This window comes from Scyliorhinus torazame, chromosome 7 (genome assembly GCF_047496885.1).
Source record: "Scyliorhinus torazame isolate Kashiwa2021f chromosome 7, sScyTor2.1, whole genome shotgun sequence".
NCBI classification, from domain to species: Eukaryota; Metazoa; Chordata; class Chondrichthyes; order Carcharhiniformes; family Scyliorhinidae; genus Scyliorhinus; species Scyliorhinus torazame.
In genome coordinates this window covers 293,998,108-294,025,496 of record NC_092713.1, presented here as the reverse complement: position 1 = coordinate 294,025,496, position 27,389 = coordinate 293,998,108, and the positions used below count along the sequence as shown (strand labels likewise).

General features: G+C 49.7%; 1 protein-coding gene across 1 annotated transcript in view; it reads right to left on the bottom strand.

The window, feature by feature from the left end:
* LOC140427102 (coiled-coil domain-containing protein 69-like) overlaps nucleotides 1–27,389 on the bottom strand; it is a 94,497-nt gene that overhangs the window by 22,761 nt on the left and 44,347 nt on the right. The window contains exon 2 of the mRNA XM_072512616.1: nucleotides 10,610–10,676. Within this exon, the coding sequence (XP_072368717.1) occupies nucleotides 10,610–10,676 (67 nt within the window). The remainder of the gene's footprint in view (nucleotides 1–10,609; nucleotides 10,677–27,389) is intronic.

Sequence of the window (27,389 nt, the reverse complement as noted above, 5' to 3'; positions counted from 1 at the left end):
CGTATCTGGCCACCTGTGGGCCACTGAATCGCTGGGCCAAGAGGCCAATTGACGCCGGCGTGAAACACTCCGGTGTTTACGCTGGCATCAACACTTTGCCGGAATTTTGGAGAATCCCGGCCAATGAGTGCGAACACTGAAAACTGGAGGCTATCCTTTGTGGCTACTGAAGCCAATTTAGTGAACTGTTCTTCCAGCAATGTTGGAACACTCTATTGTTTGTATATACTCTTGTCAATGTGAACAAGCCAAATCAAATAGTGAGAATGACGAGTGCCTAAGGTGCCAATAACGAATTGAGTCAGTTTAAGTTTAATTTTGCATGTTTATATACTTTATTGGTGCAAAGATTGTAAGAAACACGAGCTGATCACAAGTGAAAGCATCTGGGAGCACACACTTTGAATGCAGCATCTTGGAGCACCATTCCCTTCCAACTGTCACAAGGAGGCTCTCGAGAGCTGGCACACATAACATCAACGGTCAGTCCAAATGAGTGTGTTGCCAATGTCCAACATCTCATCAGCGATATATTAGAATCATGGAATCCCTACGGTGCCGAAGGAGGCCATTCGGCCCGTTCGTGTCTGCACCAGCCCTTGGAAAGAGCACCCTACTTAAGCCCATGCCTCCACCCTATCCCCGTATTCCAGTAACCCCACCTAACCTTTTGGACACTAAGGGGCAATTCAGCATAGCCAATCCACCGAACCTGTGCATCTTTGGGCTGTGGGAGGAAACCCGGGCGAAAACAATGCAGACTCGTGGAGAAAGTGCAAACTCCACACAGACGGTCACAGACTGGAATTGAACCTGGGTCCCTGGAACTGTGAGGCAGCAGTGCTAACCACTGTGCCACCGTGCGTGCCCACACTTGACACTTTCTTCAGGCGTTTGTGAGAGGGAGATATCAATCTACCTAATTGACTGTTGCTTTAAAGCACTGGGCAGAACTAATAAATGAATTTGCTTCGCCATTTAATAATAACAATAATAACCGCTTATTGTCACAAGTAGGCTTCAATGAAGTTACTGTGAAAAGCCCCTAGTCGCCACATTCCAGCGCCTGTTCGGGGAGGCTAGTATGGGAATTTAACCCGCGCTGCTGTCATTGTTCTGCATTACAAGCCAGCTGTTTAACCCACTGTGCTGAACCAGCCCAATTTAGCTATTCAAAGGCAGTAAGGGGGTGAGGGTGAGGGGGTGGGAAGCTGCTCTGGTCACCATCTGGGCTCATTTTGTATGGATTAATGATTTTTCTACTTGTGGTGGTATGAGTAATTTTTGTATTAAATGTCAATTCCTGTACAAGTATTGGCTGATTTACATTGAATTGGCCATAGAGCAATTTAATCCCTATAACCTCTGTACTTAATTCAAAGTACTCTAGGTGCAGTGTTGATACCTTTCTTACACACTAAATATTGAGTATTGCTGGAAAAAGAGACATGCGGCGAAACCTTTTCGCCTTGCATTCATCAGGATAGACAGAAATCTCAAATGGAGCAGCAATTTATGTGCATGAGAAGAGAGTGTTGATTGGTTGGCAACTAGGCTCTGATTGGTGGAGATAATGGCATGGAAAATGCACCAGGGAACAGTTAACTGACAAGCCCTTGTTTAAATTCAAACCTGGCAAGCTGACTCTGATTGGTCAAGGCATTGCTGACAGGGTATGGCTGTCCCCCAAGTTTTTGTTTAGTTGCAAAAGTAGCAATGGTGGACATGTTCTTGCTGTTTGCAAAAATCTGGGCCCTGACTGTAAGTATAACCTGCTTTGAGCACGCTTAAGTGAACCACACTGCAAGTTACAAATGATGATCATAAATTGGTTGTTAGTGTCATTCTTAGCACAATCCAGATTGTTTAATAAATGTTGTCCAATCACAGAATCACATCTAATGTTGGACACTATGTTCTGAGTTTTGCAAGCCCAGTTGGTTGAGTACGATCAGTACTTTTCCTGGTGGGAACAGCTGAAGGGATGTGCTATTTGATACGATTCACCAGTCGGGACATATAGCCTACACACCTGGATCTCCACCGGCACTGGATGTGATTTGAGAACTCTCTAAACATTCACTACTTGAAGAAAAGAGACTCCAATGGCCAGGAGTCTTCTGGAGAATTTCTCATAGGTGGGAGAGCTGGTAAAATGGAGGGCACTTGGAGGGAAGCCTGATGTGCTCTCAACTCAATGGCATGTTACCAAAGGCAGGAATGGCAATGCTAGGGGGAGACAGATGGCCATTTTATGACATTGCCTGGATTTTAACAACAATGGAACAGACCCCTACTGGGTGGTGAGTCTGTTAACTTCATTGAGTCGGCCTCCCAAAGGTTTTCTGGGCTTGGTCTTCCATCCCAAGGCTCCATGGCCCATGGAGGGACCCACCAATGGCAATGGAGACCACTGTGGCCCCAGTACTGCCGCTGGTGGGTTCACCCCTCTAATTGCGAGGGCCCACCTGCCTGGCCCGGAAATGGACTACTTTTCTGATGATTCTTCAAGAACGCCTTAGACAGAGGAGAAATTTCCTTCACCAGAGGCATCAGCCTCTGACTTTATCACGGCTGTAGAGCTGCCAACCCTCTGATTTAATTGTGGTAGTCGGTATTAGGGGTATTACGGTACCGTGAATAATGCTGTAAGACCATTGATGTGGGAGGTACCTGAGACTGCATTGGTGAAGCCTGCCTGCTGGTTCCGCCCAGTAAGGCGGAGTATAAGGGCCTGAGTCTCCCCAGCAGCTGCATTCTGTACCTGCGCTGCTGGGGGAAACATCTAGTGCAATAAAGCCTTCAATTGTCTCCAATCGCGTCTCAGGAGTTATTGATCGAGCATCAATTTATTGCACTAGATTTTAAAGAATGGAGCTCCGAAACAAGCCGGAGTGTCTGCAACTCAGCCCCCACGCGGCAAACTCAGCGGCAACCTTCAAACACTGGCTGGCGTGCTTCAAAGGGTACCTCAGGAAGGCCACGACTGAACCTACGGAGGACCAGAAAATGCAAGTTCTCCACTCGAGGGTGAGCCCAGAAATCTACACCCTCATCGAGCATGCGGACGATTTCGAGGCCGCAATGACCCTGCTGAAAGGACACTATATTCGCCCTGTAAACCAGGTCAACACCCGACATCTGCTAGCGACGAGGCGACAAATCCCCGGGGAATCGCTGGAGGAGTTCGACCGTGCGCTCCTGGTGTTAGGGAGGAACTGTGACTGACAAGTTTCGGCCAGCGACCACACAGAACTTTTGATCCGGGACGCTTTTGTTGCAGGTATGCTGTCCTCCCAAATCCGCCAGCGGTTGCTGAAGAAAGAGACACTAGGCCTCAAGGAGGCACGGGCCCTAGCTAGCTCCCTGGATGTGGCCTCCCAAAACGCCTGCGCTTACGTCCCTGACCGCGGGGCAGCCCCCTGGACAGCGTGGAACGCCCCCGCGACCGACTCCGATGCATCCCCCAACCCACCACAAGCTTGCGCTGCGAGACTGCCAGGCAACCCTGGGGGGCCCCGCTGCTATTTTTGCAGGCAAGTCAAGCACCCCCGGCAGCGCTGCCCGGCCCGCTCATCCATCTGCGAAGGGTGCGGCAAAAAGGACCATTTCATGACAGTATGTCAGGCAAGGGCGGTCGCCGCGGTCTCCGGGGGTGAACCGGGACCGCCACCACAACTCTCTCCACGAGCCGTGTGCGGCCAGCGGGCGCCGCCATCTTCCTTCTCCAGGGCCGCGTGCGGCCTCCGGGCATTTCCATCTTGCCCCCCGGGGACCACGTGCGACGGATGGATGCCGCCATCTTGTACACCTCCAGCCATGTGCGACCAGTGGGCGCCGCCATCTTGGCTGGACTCTCAGGACCCCGACTCGGATGACCAAACACCGCCCGAGGAAAACATCCAAATTTTGCCACGACTTGCCTCGGTGACCCTGGACCAGCCTCGGCCCCGAACACGCTCGACTGCGACGATGACCGTGCTCATCAACGGGCATAAAACATCCTGCCTGATCGACTCTGGGAGCACAGAGAGCTTCATACACCCCAATACGGTAAGGCGCTGTTCTCTTCCCATCCACCCAGTCAACCAAAAAATCTCCCTGGCCTCCAGGTCTCACTTGATAGAGATCAAAGGGTTCTGCATAGCGAACCTCACGGTCCAGGGAAGGGAGTTTAAAAATTACTGGCTCTACATCCTTCCTCACCTCTGCGCTGCCAATCTCCTAGGGTTAGACTTCCAATGTAACCTCCAGAGTTTAACTTTTAAATTCGGCGGCCCTATACCCCCCCTCACTGTCTGCAGCCTCGCGACCCTCAAAGTCGATCCGCCTTCCCTGTTTGCGAACCTCACCCCGGATTGCAAACCTGTCGCCACCAGGAGCAGACGGTACAGTGCCCAGGACCGGACCTTCATTAGGTCGGATGTCCAGCGGTTACTGAAGGAAGGTATTATTGAGACTAGCAACAGTCCCTGGAGAGTTCAAGTACTGGTTGTAAAGACCGGGGAGAAGCATAGGATGGTCATCGAATATAGTCAGACCATCAACAGGTACACGCAGCTCGATGCGTACCCTCTCCCCGCATATCTGATCTGGTCAATCAGATTGCACAATACAAGGTCTTTTCCACGGTGGATCTATAATCCGCCTACCACCAGCTCCCCATCCGCCCTAGCGACCGCAAATACACTGCATTCGAAGCAGATGGACGGCTCTACCACTTCCTAAGGGGTCCCTTCGGTGACACAAATGGAGTCTCGGTCTTCCAGCGGGAGATGGACCGAATGGTTGACCGGTACGGTTTGCGGGCCACGTTTCCGTACCTCGATAACGTCACCATCTGCGGCCACGACCAGCAGGACCATGACACCAACCTCCGAAAATTCCTTCATACCGCAAAAATCCTTAATCTGACATATAACAAGGACAAATGCGTGTTCAGCACCTACCGCCTAGCCATCCTCGGCTACGTAGTGCATGATGGAGTTATAGGCCCACATTCCGAATGCATGCGCCCCCTCATTGAGTTCCCCCTCCCCCACTGTTCCAAGGCCCTGAAACACTGCCTGGGATTTTTTTCATATTATGCCCAGTGGGTTCCCAACTATGCGGACAAGGCCCGCCCACTAATTCAATCCACAGTTTTTCCCCTGTCGGCAGAGGCTCGCCAGGCCTTCAGCCGCATCAAAGCGGACATCCCAAAGGCCACGATGCACGCAATCGACGAATCCCTCCCCTTCCAAGTCGAGAGCGATGCGTCCGATGTATCCCTGGTGGCTACCCTCAACCAAGCAGGCAGACCCATGGCCTTCTTCTCACGTACCCTCCACGCTTCAGAAATCCACCCCTCCTCAGTTGAAAAGGAGGCCCAGGCCATATTAGAAGCTGTGCGGCACTGGAGGCATTACCGGGCCGGCAGGAGATTCACTCTCCTCACTGACCAACGGTCGGTTGCTTTCATGCTCGATAATGCACAGCGGGGCAAGATAAAGAAAGATAAAATCTTACCGTAGAGGATCGAGCTCTCCACCTACAACGATGAGATATTGTATCGTCCCAGGAAGCTAAACGAGCTTCCTGATGCCCTATCTAGCGGCACATGTGCCAACGCACAAGTGGACCGCCTCCGGGCCCGCCACGAGGACCTCTGCCACCCGGGGGCCACTCGCTTTTTCCATTTCATTAAGACCCGAAACCTGCCCTACTCCATCGAGGAGGTCAGGGCCACCGCCAGGATTTGCCATATCTGCGCGGAGTGCAAGCCGCACTTCTACAGGCCAGAGAAAGTGCACCTGATAAAGGCTTCCCGTCCCTTTGAACGTCTCAGTATGGACCTCAAAGGGCCCCTCCCCTCCACCGACCGCAACACGTTCTTCCTGAACGTGATTGACGAGTATTGCCGGTTCCCATTCGCCATCCCCTGCCCTGACATGACCGCAGCCACCGTCATAAAATCCCTCCACAGTATCTTCACGCTGTTTGGTTTCCCCGCCTACATACACAGCGATAGGGGGTCCTCCTTCATGAGCGACGAACTGCATCAATTCCTGCTCAGCAAGGGCATTGCCTCGAGCAGGACGACCAGTTACAACCCCCGGGGAAACGGGCAGATGGAGAGGGAGAACGGAATGGCCTGGAAGACCGTCCTACTGGCCCTACGGTCCAGGAATCTCCCAGTCTCCCGCTGGCAGGAGGTCCACCCGGATGCTCGCCACTCCATCCGATCACTACTGTGTACCACGACCAACCAAACCCCTCATGAACGTCTCCTTGTCTTCCCTAGGAAGTCCTCCTCCGGGACCTCGCTCCCAACCTGGCTGGCAGCTCCTGGACCCATCCTGCTCCGCAAACACGTGCGGGCGCACAAGTCGGACCCATTGGTCGAGAGGGTCCACCTCCTGCACGCTAACCCTCAATGCGCCTACGTGGCGTACCCCAACGGCCGACGGGATACGGTCTCCCAATGGGACCTGGCGCCCACTGGATCGCCTCCCACACCTCCACTACCGACCCCATCCTCCCTCCCACTGGCGCACCCCACAGCCGCCCCCTTCCTGGGTGGATCGGTCCTTCCACTGATGCCATCTAGGGGTGATGAAGCTGCTGAAGAAGCCGAAGCCACGCTTCCGGAGCCACGGATGCCCGAGCCGCCGCCTGCATCACCGCCGAAGCTACGACAATCGCAGAGGACGACCAGGGCCCCCGATCGATTAATTGTTTCACTGTGACTGTAAATAGTTATTGTAAATAGTTGCGACATGTAACGAGGCAAAACACTGTGCTAATGTATACCGGGTACCACCATAACCTACACCTCTACGACTGTATCACGCAAGACTACAACCCTCGCCAGACTCCTTTTTTTAAACAGAGGGTGAATGTGGTAGTCGGTATTAGGGGTATTACGGTACCCTGAATAATGCTGTAAGACCATTGGTGTGGGAAGTACCTGAGACTGCTATTTTCATTGGTGAAGCCTGCCTACTGGTTCCGCCCAGTAAGGTGGAGTATAAGAGCCTGAGTCTCCCCAGCAGCTGCATTCTGTACCTGCGCTGCTGGGGGAAACATCTAGTGCAATAAATCCTTCAATTGTCTCCAATCTCGTCTCAGGAGTTATTGATCGAGCATCACCATTTGTTTAGAGAAGTGGACTGCCACCCTTAATGTGACATTGGTCTCAGTGGCAGCGGCTTCTGAAATGGCTGCCTGGTCACATGGGCTTAGTATCTGCATTTGATCCTGACAGTGCTACAATATTTCGGCCTGGTTTCGAACCGAGGCCCTTACCCACAGCAGTCTGGTAACATTCCAGCCTACACTTTTAATTGTTCAATACCTGGGCCGTAGCACTTATTTAGCAGTAATTAACAATGCTGTGAAAAGGATAATCACATTATTAATTAATAATAGTCTTCATTTTCTGTGGTGAGTTTATGAGTAGTTATGATTCTACTTGACAATTGGTATAACAGCAGCCAATCAATGGAATGAGCCCAAAGATGCACGCACACAATTTGCACTCGGCCACACAATAGTACAGACTACTTAAATCCTGAAGCAGTTTTACCACAAAGCATAGCCATATAATTTCAAAAACATATGCTGGGTTTGACAAACAAGTACCTTCCTGAGATGATAGTTCCGTCAGAGTTGATTATCTTTCCCTGCTGGCGCACACCTCGTCTACATTTTCTCACCTTGCTGGTATCCATGCACTTACTGAGTCTTGGCGAGAGTGACCTACACCACAGCGACCACCAACGCCATCCTGGCTGACAGGCCGAGTGGTGTGGTGAACATTTTCCATCCCAACCTGCTATGCTTCACTCTCCTCTCACTATCAAAACCTGTCAAGATTACCTTCAGTATCACTTTCAAATATTCAAACTGGTGTCCATCCATTTATTCTACTTGATACCACTTACTATCAAGTCTCTGAACATTCATTCCTGTGATGAATCTCACACCATTTCATGTCACGCCATGCCTCATGTCATGACAGCCATGTTTTTTTTCTGATGTTCATTCAGGTGCACATTTAAAAGTACCCGCAAGCTGGTCGCCCCAGATCATTCCATGGCCATTTTGCCAATTTGTTGAAAATGGCCGCTATAGGAGGTAATAACTGAAAACATTAAATTAGTGTAATTTACACCTCCTATGAATTTAGTGAGGTTTACCTGTCCTCTGTGGTAGGAAGGAAAAAATAAATAAATTACAATGCTACATGAAATATGAAATTTCTCTTTGCATGTGTGTGACTACAGGCTCAGTGTTATCCTCCTGTATCGAAGAATCACTTGTTTCTGCAGTCGTTTAACCATTAAACATTTCAGTTCAACTAGGTCAGTGAATGACTCACCGTCAAGCTCACCCGCTTGGTTTATCTGTCAATAATTATTCCACTGAAAATATCAGATGTTCTTTTTTCTATGCTATCGCTTTATTTGTCATTTTGTACAAATAGATAATCCATCTTCACAAAATGATTGAATTACAGCTGCCACATTGTACTCCTGTACTGTAACAATGGTTGATCAGGGCTCTTAGACTGTAAGATGGAATGGCCAGAGCCCCTGTTACTAGAACAAGGAATACCTAGGGCGGGATTCTGTGATCCTGAGGCTAAGTGTTGACGCCGTCGTAAACTCCGTTGTGTTTCTCAACGGCGTCAACATAACCTCAGGATCAGCAATTCTGGCCACTACAGGGGGTCAGCACGGCACTGGAACGACCCACACTGCTCCAGCTGCCGATCCCGGCGTCTGATGGGCGCCGCAGTGCAGTGGCTCCCTTCTCCGTGCCGGCCCCAACGCAACATGGGGTAGGGTTACAGGGGCTGGTGCGGAACAAAAGAGGCCCCCAGCCTGAGAGGCCAGCCCGCCGATTGGTAGGCCCCCATCGTGGGCCAGGCCACAAGGGAGGTCCCCCGGGGTCAGACCCCCCCCCCCCCCCCACCAGGCCACCCCCGGATGCATCCACGCCGAGATGCCGCCAAATAGGATCAGGTGTGAACGGCGCCGGCGGGACTCGGTTGTTTTTGTGTGGCCGCTCGGCCCATCCGGGCCGCGAATCGCCGGGGGGAGGGTGGGGGGGGGGGGGCACGTTCATAAAATGAGAGCATTTTTGACATAGTTGCCCATGCCTAATTGCGTTTGAGAAGGTGGTGGGGCGAGGCATTGTTGAACCGCTGCAGTCCATCCGGTGTAGGAACACCCAAAGTATGGAAGGGAGTTGAGAATGGAGTTCCATGTTTTTGTCCCAGCGACAGTGAGGGAACAGTGATATAGTTCTAAGTCAGGATTGCGTGTGAATTGGATGGAACTTACAGGTGGTGGTGTTCCCATGCATTTGCTGCCCTTGTTCTTCTCGGTGGCAGAGGTCGCAGGTTTGAAAGGTGCTTTCAAGGGAACATTTGTGAGTTGCTGCAGTACATCTTCCATATGGTACACACTGCTGCCACTGGACACTGGTGTGGAGCAAAGGAATGTTTAAGGTGGTGGATAGGCCAATCAAATGGACTGCTTTATCCTGGATGGTGTCAAGCTTCTTGAGTGTTATTGGAACTGCACTCATCCAGGCAAATGGAGAGTATTCCATTAGACTCCTGACTTATGCCTTGTAGATAGTTGACAGGCTTAAGGGAGTCAGGACGTGAGTTATTCACCACAGAATTCCCAGTCTCTGACCTGCTCATATGGCTAGTCCAGTTCTGGTTAATGGTAACCCGCAGGATATTAATAGTGCGGCATTCAGTGATGCGAATGCTATTAAATGTCAAGATGGTTAGATTATTTCTTATTGGACAAGGTTGTTGCCTAGCATTTGTGTGATGTAAATGTCCTACGCCGTGCAATCCATAATTACAGAGAAAACATTTGTAATCCAAGACTATGGGTGAATGCGGAGAGGCACGAGTGGATGAAGTTTGTAGGATGGAGTGCTGCCAGTTTTGTATCATCCATGAGTGTGGGAGGTAACCTAATTCAAAATAATTTGGAGGGGACAAATCCATTATGATATAATATGTCGTAGTTAAATCGTAAACCAACAGTACTGGGATGAGCAAATGAAATGCAACAATTGAAAGCCAGTTCCATCCAATGCGGACCAGCCCCATTCCATCTCCGCGGGTAATATTTTTACAATATACAACATCAAAATCTCTTGGAAATACTATAATTGAATCAATTTTAAGCAGAAATTGGAAGGTGGAACAAAGCACAAGGTTATTATCAGAAAACCATTTGAAAGAATCTCAGCAAATTACCCTCAAATCTACATAAATTACTGGTGGTGCCTTATCAATAAATTTTAAAACATAGATTTTTCATGATCAGAAGGCGGCAACACAGCCCATCTGTTATATTCAATTATATTCAGGACAGATGTTGTTAGATTTTTGGGTACTAAAGGAATTAAGGGACATGCAAAGAGTACTGGGTGGCAAAGTTGAAGTAGGAAATCGCCCATGATCTTGCTGAAGGCAGAGCATACTTAAACAGCCAAATGGCCTACCCCAGCTCTATTTCTTACGCTCTTACGTTTAAAATTATCCCTCCATATTACAGCAATGCAGACCCAAGTTAAATTACTGGCAGTTTCTTACCACCATCTCCGTGAAGTGCTGCTAATTCTTGAGAAAATTCCTTGTGTTGTTTTGATGGAGTTTCTTTCTGTTTAAATCAAAAATATGAGTTATTTACTCATCCCATCTACTTTGCAATCTATAAGCAGAATATTGAGTGCAATTCATTCAGAATTATTCAGAATGGGCTGCGAAGTTCAGCAATCAAATATTGTTATCCGTCCTTGAAATCACTAACTTCCTATTCTAACTTGCCATTTTTTAATGTATAACACACTTTCAATGTCTTCTCGTTTAATAAATAAATAATAAATCATCTTTATTATTGTCACAAGTAGGCTTACATTAACACTGCAATGAAGTTACTGTGAGAACCCCATAGTCGCCACACTATGGCGCCTGTTCGGGTACACGGAGGGAGAATTCAGAATGTCCAATTCACCTAACATGCACGCCTTTCGGGACTTGTGGGAGGAAACCAGAGCACCCGGAGGAAACCCACGCAGACACAGGAGGAAGGTGCAGACACCGCACGTCTAATATGCACCATCCCCCTACCTACCTGCCTACCTGGGCAGAATTTTTAAAATGGGCAGCACAGTAGCAGAGTGGTTAGTGCACAGCTCCAGGGTCCCAGGTTCGATTCCCGGCTTGGGTCACTGTCTGTGCGGAGTCTGCACATTCTCCTCGTGTGTGCGTGGGTTTCCTCCGGGTGCTCTGGTTTCCTCCCACAGTCGAAAGATGTGCAGGTTAGGTGGATTGGCTATGCTAAATTGCCCTTAGTGTCCAAAATTGCCCTTAGTGTTGGGTAGGGTTACTGGGTTATGGGGCTGGAGTGGAGGCGTGGGCTTGGGTAGGGTGCTCTTTCCAAGAGCCGGTGCAGACTTGATGGGCCAAACGGCCTCCTTCTGCACTGTAAATTCTATGATTCTATGAATTCAGGGTCACAGAGGTTTTAGTAGAGTGGGTATAATCCTCCATATTTACTGGCCTTGCCAAAACTATCCCTACTAACGGAAGATACGGCATGACAGTCAAAATACACATCAGCTGTCATACTGAACATCATCTCCTGAGTCTTTCCCATGGATACAAATTAGACATTTCCAATGATTGAGTGAAACGCTCTGAAATCTGAACCTGTTTCTTGGTGGGCTGCCAAAGGACTGCAGCTCCTACGTACAATAGGACTGCAACATGCTTCATCTAACTCGACCAGAATAACTGCCAAACTCAGGTACGGACACTGTGATCAAGTCTAATATTGCCCTGACTGACAATTGGCTCTCGTAATTATCTACAAACCCAGTCACTCGGCAAAATTCGCAGTATTGAGTTCAACTTTAACTCCTACCAACCCAGCAAAAGCCAAGAAAGAGGGAGCAATTAAAAATGAGCAGTTTTCTTGCCATTTGGAACTTGAACCTTTCCCATCTTTTCAATATTCACCAGCCGGGTACTCCAGATGGATGAGGCACCACCCACCACCTATAGCTGGATACAGACCTATTTATGTACCTCAGGGTCTTATTACACCAACAATGGCATTTTCAGCAAGGCCGAAGGGGTCAGCAGCTGTGGTCTTCCGTCAGGCTAAAAACTGATGGACAATTTGAAGTGGCCCTCCGTGCAAGTCCGATACAAAGAAAAGACTTTATTGGACCAGGAAGAGTGAATGGATCCCACAAGGAAAGCTCAGGCATCCTTTGTTATTCATTAGACCCCATCACCCCCAACCACCACCCCCCCCCCCCCCCCCCCTGCCATTTTGTTCTTTGATTCCTCACCCTTCTCCCATCCATTCAGTCTGTTTTTGACAATGTTGGTTGAGGAATAAATGCTGGTCAGGGCACCCAGGAAAACTTCCCCTACACCATTTTTGAATATTGCTGTGAAATCTTTTACATTCACCTGAGAGGGCAGACATCTGAAAGAACCACCTCTGACACTGCAACATTCTCTCAGTACTGCACTAAAGTGTTAGCTGGACTAGGTGCTCCAGTTCCTCAAGTAGTAATTCAACCAACCGCCTTCTGACCCAAAGAAAAACCTGATATACCCAAATCTGTCCTATAAATTCTTTGATATATGATATATATCACGGTAGCACAGTAGCATTGTGGATAGCACAACTGCTTCACAGCTCCAGGGTCCCAGGTTCGATTCCGGCTTAGTTCACTGTCTGTGTGGAGTCTGCACGTTCTCCCCGTGTGTGCGTGGGTTTCCTCCGGGTGCTCCGGTTTCCTCCCACAGTCCAAAGATGTGCAGGTTAGGTGGATTGGCCATGATAAATTGCCTTAGTGTCCAAAATTGCCCTTAGTGTTGGGTGGGGTTACTGGGTTATGGGGATAGGGTGGAGGTGTGGATCTTGGGTAGGGTGCTCTTTCCAAGAGCTGGTGCAGACTTGATGGGCCGAATGGCCTCCTTCTACACTGTAAATTCTATGATATGGAAATAATAATGACTTGTATTCATGTAGCACCTTTAACATTATAAAATGTGCCAAGGCACTTCTCAGGGCACCATTAAACAAAATATGATACTAAGCCACTTGTGGGAACGTTAAGTTGGATGACCGATCAAAGAGGTAGATACTGTTACGAGGATGTGCTTTTTAAAAAAAGATAACCCATTTCCAAGTTCTCTCTTTCTGGCTGCATTTTAAAAATAAACTTAAATGCTTTTAAGACAGTAGAGGATTGCCAGACGGTTATAATATACAAGTTTGCATTCCACCAGATGGGATGAAACAAAACAGACACTTAATCTACTGGGCAGAGCGAACGATCAAGGGCGGGGTTCTCCGTCGGCGTGATTCTCCGTTCTGCCGGTAGCGCACCCATGCCCGCAGGTTTCCCGGCGGCATGAGGTGCCACAATGGGAAATCCCATTGTCAGGTGGCTGGAACGGAAAATCCCGCAGATGGTGAGGACGTGCCACCGAGGAACACATGGCTGGCAGACTGGCGAATCCCGCAGCACATCTCCTGTTGATTTTACATTATCCTCAAACTTCTCAAAAGTTTCTGAGATGAGACAGCAATAATTTTCTAAAAAAAAAAACAACCACAGCAGCAGAAATTCATTGATCAAATTCCTCTGGGACATGCAGCCTGCAGGGTATTTTAAGGGATTGTGTTACCACGCAGGTGAGATGAGAGACCAGACTGGCATACTAAAACAAGTGGCAAAGAACTGTTTTCTCTCGCTCTTGAGAGTATTGTGTGCTGATTTGCAAAATAATCATTCTGAGAATAGAAATGTACTAAACTGTGATATTTCTGAATTAAATGTGCAAATCTGCTCCATGCAGCTATGTCCAGGAAGATAACTGAACAAAATGGTCACAATGTGGAATCATCAAGTTAAGACCACAAAAATCAGCTATCCATATACTCCTTTGTTTTATCTTCTTCATGAAGTGTAGAACTCCCTAAACTATCTTCTTATTCCACCATCTTTAGTAGTGTGTGTGTGTGTATCCAGAGAATGTGTGTGACGTATGAATAGTCACTGTAATTTAACTTATTTTAAATTTGGGAAGTGGTTTCAATAAACGTATCTTGTTCTTTGTTCAACCGAAGAAAACCTTATTATGGCCGGGTCTGGAATGGTAGACTGGGGTAGTCATTTTACCCCTCCTCACGAGCTCATAACAGAAACTTTGAGGCTAGTCCTGGATAGATCCCACAGACTTACAAGAGAATTGGAATGGGGAATATAAATTCTTCCAGAGGGACAATTTTCAAAAACTATTAACAAACTTTCTAGGGGCTTACATCATTAAAGTGCAAAAATGTCCACATTCAAAGTCAGTACCTTTCTAGAACAGATGGAAATTACTTCTGAGTATTTAAAGTTCCTGTTCCTTGAGGAGTTAAAGAGTTGAAGTTAGAGTTTCACCCAGAAACCAGGAAACCTGACCTTTTAAAATTCACCACCAGAGCAGTGGATTGCGAATCTGGAGATTTTGCAAATGTCAGCTGACCTTTAGCAAAATTGCAGCTAGGATAGAAAAGGTTACAGCTAGAATTCCAAAGAGAGAGAGAAAGGGAGAGAGAGAGAATGCTTTCCAAAGGGAGATGAGAATGCTCGAATTGCATAGGGACAAGTCCTCTGTGACCACTGAAGGCACCCCTAGCTCAAATCTAAGTGCTGGTTATTTACATTAGCCTATTTAATACACAAGTTTGATGAGAAAGTACTCTGAGAGAGTAGCTCAGCAAGAAAAGTGGCCAGTATAAACCTGGACTCTTCTATTGTGGGACGTGCCATCATGCAAGGCTCACAAAATTTACTCCCTGTTGCCTAATGAGAGTGCAGCGGATTATGAAGTAGCAAAGAAGGCCATTTTAAGTATGTATAAACTGGCGCAGGAGGCATGCCATCAGAAATTCTGTGCCCTCTGAAAATGGCAAGACCGGACGTACATTGAATCTGAAAGGCTTAAGCAGCTCGCATTTGATTGGTGGATATGAGGCTTAAGGACACGGCCACATATGAAAATCTTTGGGAAATAATGGGCGGAATTCAACCAAAACATTTCTGTATCATTTTGGATGAGTTTGGCGAGGTGTTTCCCGCTGGCTTTTTGGGTGAGATCCACACCGCTATATAACCTTGGAGAGCTTCTCCCCGGTCCATCCCACACTTATAGGGTGCAATCCAATGGCCACGCTGCACCCAAAAAGCAGCTCGTCACGGAGCAGCATGGCCGATAAAAAGCAGGAGACCCTGTTCCCGGGCTCATAGTGTCTTGCACGATCCAACGTGTCTGTGGTCAAACAAGCCCCATCAGAGGAGGCCAAACTGGCGCAGCAGATAGATCACCTGGTCATTTGTGTATCCAAGACCGTTTTTAGAAGTTTAGAAGACCTTCAGAATGTGATGAACTGACCTCCCCCCTTGGTTGCATTTCAGCAAGACGACCAGGTGCTACAAGAAGGTAGCAGACTGCTTAAAACGAAGCTGAAGCAAAGGGTGTCGCGCAGGGAGTGCTGTTATTTTAAAGATGAGGTGCTGACGAGGCAGAGGAGACCTCCTCCCAGATCTGCAGATGAGGAGTGGACAGTGATCCACCAGATAGTGGCGCTGCTGTGGTGATGAGGGAAAATATTGAGGCTGGCCCACAAAGTCCCGATGGCTGGTCATGTCAGTGTGTGAAAAACCCAAGCCTGCCGCACCTGTATTTCTACTGGCCTCACCTCCATAAAGGTGTGGTGAGGTTCTGCATAACCTGCCACACCTGACAAGACTGTGGGAAAACTGCAGCCTGAAAGGAAACCAGCACCTATGATTCCCATAGCTGCCTTTGGGGTACCCTTCAGCTAAGTTCCAGTGAATTGTGTGGGACCCTGTCGAAAACAAAAGGAGGTGACCAGTATATTCTTACTACAATGCACATGGCTGCCTAATTCCTAGGGCCGTGGCCCTGAGAACTCTTTGCCAAGGTAATAATGGAGGGATTAACACAATTCTTCACCTGGTATGGGCTGCCCACAGAGATGCAGTCAGATCAGGGCACAAATTTAATTTCCAGAATATTCCAGGAAGTCTTGGCTCACCTGGATGGAACCCAGCTAAAGTACTCAACGTGCCACCCATGGTTGCAACGAGCTTTAGAATGGTACCACCAGACCCTAATAACAATGATCAGGGCATATTGGGTTGGATTCTCCTCTGCCCGATGCCAAAAGATCCGCAATTGGGCAGACAATCCAGCGTCATCAAAAAAACGGTCCCACACTGGCGGCAGCATTGAGGTTCTGGTTGGGGTCTCTGTTATGGGAAAGGGGGGTCTCTCTTGTGGGGGTTCAGTGGGGGAAATGGTGTACTCTGTTGCGGGGGTGGGGGCGGGGGGGGGGGGGGTGATCCAGCAAATTTTGTGATGGCTGGGGGGTGGAATAGCATTGCAGGGGGGAGGGGGGGGGGGGAAGGGGCCAGCTGCGCGATAGCGGGATTTGTGAGGGAACGCCTTGCAATCCCCACCATGCATAAATTTGCATGGCAAGGAGTAGTGAACCGCCTCGGAGCGCCGGCTCTGGCACGAGCGCAAACCGGAGATCGTAGTCTTCCAAATGGAAAATCTGGCCCATTGTCACGAGTGCCGCCTGGCGTAAAGGACTGGGTTTTCTGCTGTTCTCTACAAGGGATTCACCCAGTGCACCCACTGTGTTTAGCTCTTTTGAATTTGTTTACGAACACCAAGTGAGGGGTCCCCTGAATTTAATCAGGGAGAGGTTTTTACAACAGAAGAAAGCGGTCTCCTTTCCTCTGTGTTTCCGGAATGACTCAAGTTTCTGATGTGGCTCAGGAGCATTTAATAACCTCTCAATTGGTATTAAAAGGAAAACAGAAAATGTGCCAAAGCACCTTCAGCCAGGAGACTATGACCAGGTGCCCCTACTGATACAGGGTGAATCCTTCAAAGCCCTGTTCAGTGTCCCGTACAAGGTAGCAAAGAGACACCCAGACCCTAGGAAAAAACAGAGGCTGTGTCATGTCAACGTGTTAAAGTAGTAACACAGCCAGGAAGGGGACAAGCGGGTGGTGGCCTGTCAGATAGCTGAGGAACTGAAGGACGAAAGGGAAAGTTAGGACAAATTAGAGGAAAGCCTAGTCCAGGCCCAAATTGAAAACGCAACAGCCCTGTCAGTGAAATGCTAGAAACATGGGACACCATATTCACCCATTTAAATATGGAACAAAGACCTGGCATGGTTGCCCACTGCATTTAACAGCACCTGTAGAGAGACGTCTAGAAACAAGGGCAGCATGGCGACACAGTGGTTAGCACTGCTGCCTCACAGCGCCAGGGACCTGGGTTCAATTCTGGGTTGGGTCACTGTCTGTGTGAAATTTGTACTTTCTCCCCATGTCTGCGTGGGCTTCCTCCGGTTTCAACCCACAGTCCAAAGATGTGCAGGTTAGGTGGATTAGCCATGATAAATTCCCCCCAGGTGTTCCAAGATGTGCAGGTTAGGTTATGGGGTTACGGGGATAGGGCGGGATGGATGGGTGAGTGGACATGAGTAGAATGTTCTTTTGAAGGGTCGGTGCCGAGTGCCCTCCTTCTGCACTGCAGGCATTCTACGATTCTAAGTCAGGCTGCACTACTTCTACATAATGTGGACGTGGGAGACAACCGCCCGTTAAACAATCCCTACTGTCTAGGTCCAGAAAAACTGACCCAGGTCTGGGAGGTCTGGGAGTGTGTCCAATATGTGCTGGAGCCCAAACTAATCAAGAACCTAACAGCAGCTAGAGTTCCCCACTTGTGCTTGTGCCCAAGCCGAATGGCTCCACAGGGCTCTGTATTGATTACCTGGGGGGCTTCGAGACAGGGGTCTCTCTTCTGGGACGTCTGTGGCGGTCTCCTTATTTAGGGGGTCTCTGGGGAGGTCTCTTTATTTAGTGGGTCTCTGTGGGGGTATCTTTATTTATAGGATGTGGGGGGTGGATCTTAATTTAGGGGATCTCTGTGGGGGTCTCTTTATTTTGGGGGTCTCTGGTTGGGGGGTCACCCCTGTACTGGGAGGGGAGGGGTTGTGACCCAGGAAATCCTTAGTGGGGGGTGATGAATTGCACTGCGGGGGGCGGGTGAGTAGGGCCCAGGTGCGAGACCTCACTATTGGGCCACCCACTTAAAGTGGTGATCCAATCGCTGGATTCCGTAGGGAATCTCACTTCCTGCTAAATCAGGTGAAATTCAGCTGCGGCGGTAGAACAGACTCTCCCAAACAGAGAATCCTGCTTGGGGGTCACCCATTTTCAATACAGATGAGGATCTCTCAGATGGTAACGAGTCTTTAGAACTTTCTTCCTGAAAAGGCAGTGAAAGAAGAGTCTTTGAACATTTTTAAGGCAGAGGCAGAAATGCTCCTGTTAATCAAAGTGGTGAACGGTTATCGGGAGTAGGTGGAAATTTGGAGCTGAGGTTACAATCAGACCATCCATGATCGTATTGAATGGCGGAGCAGACCCGAGGGGCCGAGTGGCCTACTCCTGCTCCTCATATCTATGGAATGAGAGTGAATCTCATTTCATTCGGTGGTGCGGAAGATTTACAAGGATGTGCTTTAAAAAAAAAAAGGACAAAGGCGCGATTTACAGACTGGGTCCCGCTGAAATCGAGACGGGATGTGGCCGGTAAATGCCGGGAGAGTCTCTTCCGTGATCCCGGTGGCCGTGACAACTCATGAAATCTAACAAGGTCTCGCAAGGGCGTCATGAGCTTAAGTGCTCACTTCACTGTGCCGATGCTGCATGTAACCGGTGATGTGTTGGGTGTTCTGGATCACAAACAGGTCACCAACACTTGAAGTGGTGCAACTCTATTTTATTATAACATTAACTATATTAACATACTTGAACTGTGGGTAAATGCAATACCAGCTTTAACTGTTGACCCTTGCCTAGTCCTAACCACTCAGCACATGGTGAATGTCTGTGTTGCAGGCTGTGAGCTCTGTGCTCCGAGCTGGCTGCTACTAGAATGAGCGGGAACTCTCCTGTCCCCTGTCTTTATAGTGCGTGTGCTCTCACTGGTGATTGGCTGCGGTGTTGTGTATGCTGATTGGTCCCACAGTGTGTCCATCAGTGTGTGTGTGTCTGCACCATGATATACTGGTGTATATTATGACATCCCCCCTTTTATATAAAGAATATGTGCCTGCGTGACAATAAATATCGTGTAGTGAATGTACCTGACTATGTGTGTGCATGTTATTTACATGACTATGTACATGAGGCTAATATATTTACACGGGAAGGTGCCTGGTGCAGAGAAATAGGGTGTCACACCAACAACGAAATGAACATTATATACAAGCTACTGGAACAATGAAACAGGATAACAGAACAGATCAAAGAGTCCAACATCGTAAAACTCATAAGTCAAGTCTCTGAGGTGGGCGACGAATTCTGATTGACCGCCTCAAGGGTGGGTCAGGAGCTACCGGCTGAGGAACGGGCTGGGCAGAGTGAGGAGGATGCAGAGTATTCGGAATCTCCACCACATAGTCCAGGTTGGGGATAACAGGAGGGCGCGGCACCAGTGGAGGATCACGTAGCGAGCGTGGAATGAGACGAAGGGCACGCCGATTGCGGCGGCGAATGGAACCATCTGGCAGACGAACCAGGAATGAGCGGGGAGCCACCTGCCGAAGAACCACAGCAGTTGCAGACCAGCCACCCTCCGGAAGATGGATGCGGACGTTGTCATCTGGAGCCAGAGCAGGGAGATCAGCTGCCCGAGCGTCATGAGCCGCCTTGTGTTGTGCACGAGACTGTTGCATCCGCTGAAGGATCGGAACGTGGTCGAGGTGTGGGATGTGAATGGACGGCACCGTGGTCCTGAGGTGCGACCCATGAGCAGCTGGGCTGGCGACAGGCCGGTGGAGAGTGAGGCCGAACGATAGGCCAGCAAGGCGAGGTAGAAGTCGGATCCTGCATCGGCAGCCTTGCAGAGGAGCCGTTTGATGATGTGGACGCCCTTTTCCGCTTTGCCATTGGATTGGGGGTGCAGGGGACTGGATGTCACATGCACAAAGTTGTACCTGCTGGCAAAGTTGGACCATTCCTGGCTCGCGAAGCAGGGGCCATGTCCGACATCACAGTGAGTGGGATGCCGTGATGAGCAAAGGTCTCCTTGCAGGCACGGATGACCGCCGATGATGTGATGTCGTGCAAGCGTACGACCTCCAGGTAGTTAGAAAAATAGTTTACAATCAGAACATAGTCCCTGCCGAGGGCATGGAACAGGTCAACGCCTACCTTAGACCAAGGGGACACGACCAACTCATGGGGCTGTAGGGTCTCACGTGGTTGGGCCGGCTGGAACCGCTGACAGGTGGGGCAGTTGAGCACTGTGTTGGCGATGTCCTCATTGATGCCGGGCCAGTACACAGCCTCTCGGGCCCTCCGTCGGCACTTCTCCACGCCAAGATGGCCCTCGTGTAGCTGTTCCAAAACGAGCTGGAGCATGCGGTGTGGGATCACGATGCGGTCCAGCTTCAGGAGGACACCATCGACTACTGCCAGATCATCTCTGATATTGTAGAACTGCGGGCATTGGCCCTTGAGTCACCCGTCCGTCAGGTGGCGCATGACACGCTGTAGCAGGGGGTCAGCCGCATTTTTGCGGCGAATGTGGATAAGGCGTTCATCCGTGACCGGCAGATTGGAGGCCGTGAAGGCCACATGGGCGTCAACCTGGCAGACGAACCCCTCTGGGTCACACGGGGTGTTGACTGCCCTGGACAGAGCGTCGGCTATGATCAGGTCCTTGCCCGGGCGGTATAGGAGCTGGAAATCGAATCGCCGGAGTTTAAGCAGAATGCGCTGGAGGCGAGGGGTCATATCATTCAGGTCCTTTTGTATAATGTTGACCAGCGGGCAATGGTCGGTCTCGACAGTGAATTGGGGGAGGCCGTACACGAATTCATGAAATTTGTCGACCCCAGTCAACAGGCCCAGGCACTCCTTTTCGATCTGCGCATAGCGCTGTTCCGTGGGGGTTATGGCACGTGACGCATATGCAATGGGGGCCCATGATGAGGCCTCATCACGTTGCAGGAGCACCGCCCCAATGCCGGATTGGCTGGCATCCGTTGAAATTTTTGTTTCCTTCGTGGGATAAAAAAATGCCAATACCGGGGCCATGATAAGCTTGGTCTTAAGCTCCTCCCATTCACGCCAGTGGGCGGGAAGCCATTGGAAGTCTGTCGTCTTCCTGACCAGGTTGGTATGGGAGGCGAGGTTGGGGATGAACTTCCCCAGGAAGTTGACCATGCCCAAAAACCGGAGGACCGCCTTCTTATCCGCTGGCATCTGCATGGCCGTGATGGCTGCCACCTTGTCCGCATCCGGCCGCACCCCCAAACGGGAGATGTGGTCCCCTAGGAACTTGAGATCCGTCTGGACGAAGGAACATTTGGCTCTGTTGAGGTGAAGGCCTTGGTCCCGTATTCGTTTGAAAACGCGCTGGAGGCGACTGATATGTTCCTGCGGGGTGGTGGACCAAATGATGATGTCGTCAACATAGATGTGCACACCCTCAATGCCCTCCATCATTTGCTCCATGATCCGGTGGAATACGTCTGATGCCGATATAATCCCGAACGGCATCCTGTTGTAGCAGTAGCTGCCAAACGGGTATTAAAGGTAAACAGCTTTCTGCTGGACCTGTCTAGTTGAATTTGCCAGAATCCTTTCGAGGCATCAAGTTTGGTGAAGATGTTGGCCCGAGCCATCTCGCACATGATCTCCTCGTGCTTGAGGATAGGGTAATGCTCCCTCATTATGTTGCGATTCAGATCCTTTGGGTCAATGCAGATCCGGAGCTCACCGGAAGGCTTCTTTACGCACACCATTGAACTGACCCAGTCGGTTGGTTCCGTCACTCTGGAGAGCACTCCTTGGTCCTGGAGGCCCTCCAGCTGCTGCTTGAGGGAGTCCTTGAGGGGTGCTGGAACTCTGCGAGGTTCATGAACCACAGGCATGGCATCTTGTTTGAGCAGGATTTTGTAAGTGTATGGAAGTGTGCCCATGCCTTCAAAAACGTTGTGGTGCTAGTCGATGATGGCATTGAGTTGCGCCCTGAAGTCCGCATCCTGGAAGGCAGACATGTCCTCTGGAGAGAGAGTGTACTCGTTGAACGAGGTTTAGGAGTTTGCATGCCTGTGCGCCTAGCAGAGAGTCCTTCGAGGAGCCCACGATCTCAAAGGGAAGGATAGCTTTTCGCGAGTTGTGCGTCACTTCGAATTAGGCATGAACCGGTAGCAGGAATGACGTTGTCATTGTAGTCCACTAGTTGGCAGGTCGATGGAAAAATGGTTGGTTTAACCCCAAGGGTCTGAAAGGTTGACCACGCTAGGAGATTAGCGGAAGCACCAGTGTCCAGGCGGAATCGTATCTGGGATCGGTTGACCGTCAGGGTGGCACACCACTCGTCGTCTGGATCAATGCTGTGCACCGACAGCGGCTGATGGTTTTGATTCGGGGACAGCCTGTTCTCTGTTATAACAATGGCTCGAAAAGGCTCCCTCGGGTCTTCGGTGTCACTGGTCTGCGGGAAGTCGGAATCGGACTCGGTTTGGGGGTAGGTAACTGCTTGTTGCAAGGTTCTTCGAAGGTTTATTTCATTTCCTGGTTCAATTTGAGGCATTGTGCTGTCATTCCAGGTGAAGGAAGGTTGTTTTACAGCTTTAAAAGATTTTTTCTTTGATTTGGGATGTTTCCCCTTTAAATGGGCGTGGTCCGGAGACTTTGACACCATTACGCGCGTGACGTAGCACGTAGGAGGCGTTTGCACATGCGCAGTTTACTGATGGCCGTTTGTGATTGCGCATGCGCGGCGTCGTGCAACTGTGCAAGTGCAGTCCCTTTAGAAAGATGGCCGCTGACCAAAATCATTCTCTGCTCCGGGATTTCGGCCTCGAGGTGAGTACTGGCGCTTCTCTTACCTTTCCTTGCTGGTTGGAGTGTGTTTTCCTCACAGTATTTGCCGAATTTGTCCAGGACAACCTGGAAGTCGCTCCTGTTTTGCCCCTTGGAGAACTTGAATTTTTAAAAGATTTTGTCTGCTCTGGCACCGGCGATGGTGAGGAGAATCTCTATTTATTCAGGATCGGCCAGGTCTTCTAGTTCAGCTGCCAGCAGGAAGATTTCAAACTTTTGCCGGAATGCCCGCCAGTTTTCGCGGAGATCGCCGTGGCACTGGTGATGCTGCGGAACCCGGATCTTGAACATCTTGCCTGGGTAGCGTTGCTGGTTGTCACTGTACGTTGAGGTATGGCTATCTGGACTGAACCAGTTCACTCCTGGTATCATGATGTGTTGGGTGTTCTGGATCACTAGACAGGTCACCAACACTTGAAGTGGTGCAACCTATTTTATTATAAGGTTAACTATATTGACATACTTGAACTGTGGGTAAATGCAATACCAGCTTTAACTGTTGACCCTTGCCTCGTCCTAACCAGGTGATGCACTCAGCACATGGTGAATGTCTGTGTTGCAGGCTGTGAGCTCTGTGCTCCGAGCTGGCTGCTACTAGAATGAGCGGGAACTCTCCTGTCCCCGGTCTTTATAGTGCGTGTGCTCTCACTGGTGATTGGCTGCGGTGTTGTGTGTGCTGATTGGTCTTGCTGTGTGTCCATCAGTGTGTGTGTGTTTGCACCATAATATACTGGTGTATATTATGACAACCGGCTCCCGGGATCTATCAGACCCGCTGAGGAGACCCAGCCAGGCACCCATTAGTACTGGTCCACACAACCGTGGACCAGGCAAAACGGCACTCATCAGGGTTTCCCCAGTGGCAGTGCCAGGGTGCCTGGGTGGTAATGCCAAGGGTCAGGGCCTGAGGGGGGCCATGCCTATGAAAGGGGGGGGGGGATGAGAAAGTATGAAGGGCGGGTATGAAGGGGCCTCCAAAATGTTGGGGGGGGGGGGGGTTGAAGAGTGGGGCTCATGAAAGGGTGCACCCGAAAGGGGGTGTGGGGAGGCCCGAAAAGGGGGGCCCTCACTGGGGAGATGTGGGGTAATGTCCATGTGTGCAGGGGTGGCATTGCCATTGTGTGGGGGGTGGAGAGGACCCTCAAACCCATTTAGAGATTGGGGCACCCTTTCAAAATGACGGCCAGATCTCTGAGAAGTCAGTCTGTCCGGCGTGTTCAGCTCCCAGTGATGAATATATATTCAAGGGCAGAATTTACCGGCTGTACACGCTGGTGGGATATTCTGGTCCCACCAATGGAGCACGTATTTCCTGGCGACGAGGGGCGCAGTGAACGGGAAATCCCGTTGACAACGGCGGGACCAGAAAATCCCACTGTTGTGTCAGCCACCACTGTCGAAAAACGACCGGGCATATTGGTCGGTAAATCCTGCTCCGGGTGAGGGCTACGCTGTTGCTCGTTTTAGCCTTAGTTTAATTGCTCTTATTCTGTCACCGTTGCTCTTGAGTCGCCAGGTATCTTTTTGATACCGCCACGTGGTTCAAGTCCGAGTAATGATTAATAATCCAACACACCGCTTAGTAAGAGTTACATCAATGCTCATTTATTATATACAGCAATCAATACTTATACATTAATTCTACCTCTAAGCTAGTTCCTACAACTAACAGACCAATACTTAACTTTGGAAATGGCCCACCCAGGTCAGGGAAACGAATGGCCTTTCGAATGGGTTCTGAGCCTGCGGGATTCAAAAGCTGGTACCGGTCGATAGTCAGGAGTGTCTATCTGGTAGCGATCGTTGGAGTAAAACTTACGTTCTCTTGCAGAAGGGTCTCGAAGGGTGCGGAGAGGAGAAGATGGGTCGAGTTGAACTTGGCCCCTATTCTTATAGTCCCCAGGGGCTTCCCGCCTCTCTGGGAGGACCTTGTACCTGGTTCCAAGTGATTGGACTTGGTCCCAATCACTTGGTTCGATATGCTCCAATACTGGAGCGATTCCTTGATCGGGGGATGGTTGTTTACCTCTCTTTGTGTCAGCTCCTGCTGGCGCCGAAAGGTCTGGGTCGGCTTTGTGTTGCTAATTTGTAGCAATTGTTCCCGGGGATGGCTGCTTAGTATGCAGATTGCTGGTGTGTTGTGATGTTGATGGCTGCAGGTACCGGTTTGGTCTGGCTTTTTCCAGAGGCGAATACACAGTTTTACCTGCAGCTGTCTGTTTGAGTCCTGTCGGCTGATTTTCCCATCAGCCTCTTCCGTTCGCCATTTTAGATCGGGGTTTGGCCATTCTAATTGGGAGTCAGCCATTTTACATGGCTACACCCCTCCTTGTGATCCTAATGCAAAGCGTGAAGGATCACATCAATTTGTTACTTTCCATTCCCTGACCGGGGGGGGCGGAGGGGGGGGGGCACCTCCTACATGGCCTCTGCACTGACCATTGCTATGCACAAAACATTTTAACTAACAATTCTAAGGGCGCTATGTCAGACAGGGACATGCATTTACAAAATAACAAACTTGGAACCTCTAACTTATCCTTAGTACACTACACTCGCTAAACATTTAATTATCCTACCTTCCTCAAGCATACAACAAGATCACATCATTCCATAATCTTTCCTGGCTTGGCAGTCAAGCTCAGGATCATACAATGTTTCTCATGAAAAGCTTTGTACATATCTTTATTTACAGCAATAAACGCAAGTGAATGCACTTTATTATTTTGTTATAGATCGCGGGGGTCGGGGGTCTGGTCGTAACCGAACATAGGGAATCTGATCCGATATACCGGGGTTCGAGCGCGGTAGACTCTCCTTCTCCATTTACGTAGCGCATAGTCTGCACTACACAGCAGAGTATCGCCAACGCTAACAGTGCTTCGATCACGTAGGACAGGGAGTACCAGGTTATGAACCTGGCAGACCAGGAAGATGCAGTGTCGCTGGTGACTGGGCTCTGGGTACTGCGGGGCAGTGAAACATTAACGGCTGGGGGGTTTGAAGTCATGGGGTTCGCGTTCACGCGCAACCAAATGTCCAAAAATAAAATGTTGATCACGATGAAGGAAGTCCTCATGGCTGTCCTCTTTCCTTTTCTTTCTTTGTGTTCTCTTTATTTTCTCCGGTCCTGGAGCTCCTGGAGTTCTGTAGAAACAAGCATAGTATCTGTAACTATCTTTGTTTAATATCCGGTATGCTAGTGTGTCTGTCCTTTGGTGCCAATTATTCTCTTATAATTGGTCACTATGTGTGACTCCATCATTTTTTTTTTCAAAAACAAATTTTAGGACACGGCACACTTCCCAATCATGAACCAGTGCTGATTTATCATCCAAATGTTCCAGGATGTAAATAGCAGCAACCTAAAGGTTACCTAAACAAACAAAAACTTTTTGAAATGAAAAATGTCAAATGAGGCGCGTATGGGCCGCGACGGGTAAGGTTTGGATGGAGTCCCCGGGTAGGACGGCTACCAATGCCGTATCTCCCCTACCCGAGCATGATTGACCAGCGGGGGGGTCCCCAGGCAGGGCGGGTCTCACGCCGTTTCTCCACTGCCTGAGCAACCGACAAGAACGGGCAAACATGTAGTCATCGTGGTGGGGCTGCCATAGTGGTTCTATCCTTCGAACCAGAAGGGCAGTTACGATCGGGCGTCTGATACCCAAACAAGTATCAGCTGAAAAGCTCATTCCACTGAACAAGGGTGTGGTCTGTTGACCAGATATCTGCAGATAAGTTAGTTCCGCTGAACAAGCGGCTGGAAAAAAATTCTCCTGTCGGACAAACAACATTAAACAAACTTACTAACAACATAAAACATTCTGCAGGTTCCATCAGGAAGGACAACACTTTTCCCAAGCGTTTCCTTTAAAACATCATGTGGACACCTCAGTTATCGGTTGGGAACAAGGTCGCAAAGGGGTTGGCGGTTTGGGAGTCAGGCCCGAGGTCGTCACCTTCTCCCGGGTGCCAAACTCTGGAGTGGATTAGGGCTGAAAGGGCTGCATGGTGTGAGTTGGGGTCGCTCTCGTCGTTGCGGACGAGTCTGTAGGACTTGGCGCGGTGCCAATAATTTGTGTCGAGTTGTGTGGGGACAAAATCGGGGTTTTCCGTGTGGTTCGGTGGTGAGGTTTATTTAGAAAAGTGATCAGGAAGGGATCACTTGGATCGTAGGCGGAATCGCTGGGTGTGGGTCCTGTTGCATGGGGATAGTGGGGAGGCGTGCTGTGGCTATCGTCCGAGTCACAGTCGCTGTCTCTGCTGCTGCAGTCTGTGGGCATTCCGGGGCGGAGTGTATATTTCGGGGGTGGAGTCGAGGTCGAGTCCGTGGCTGGGCT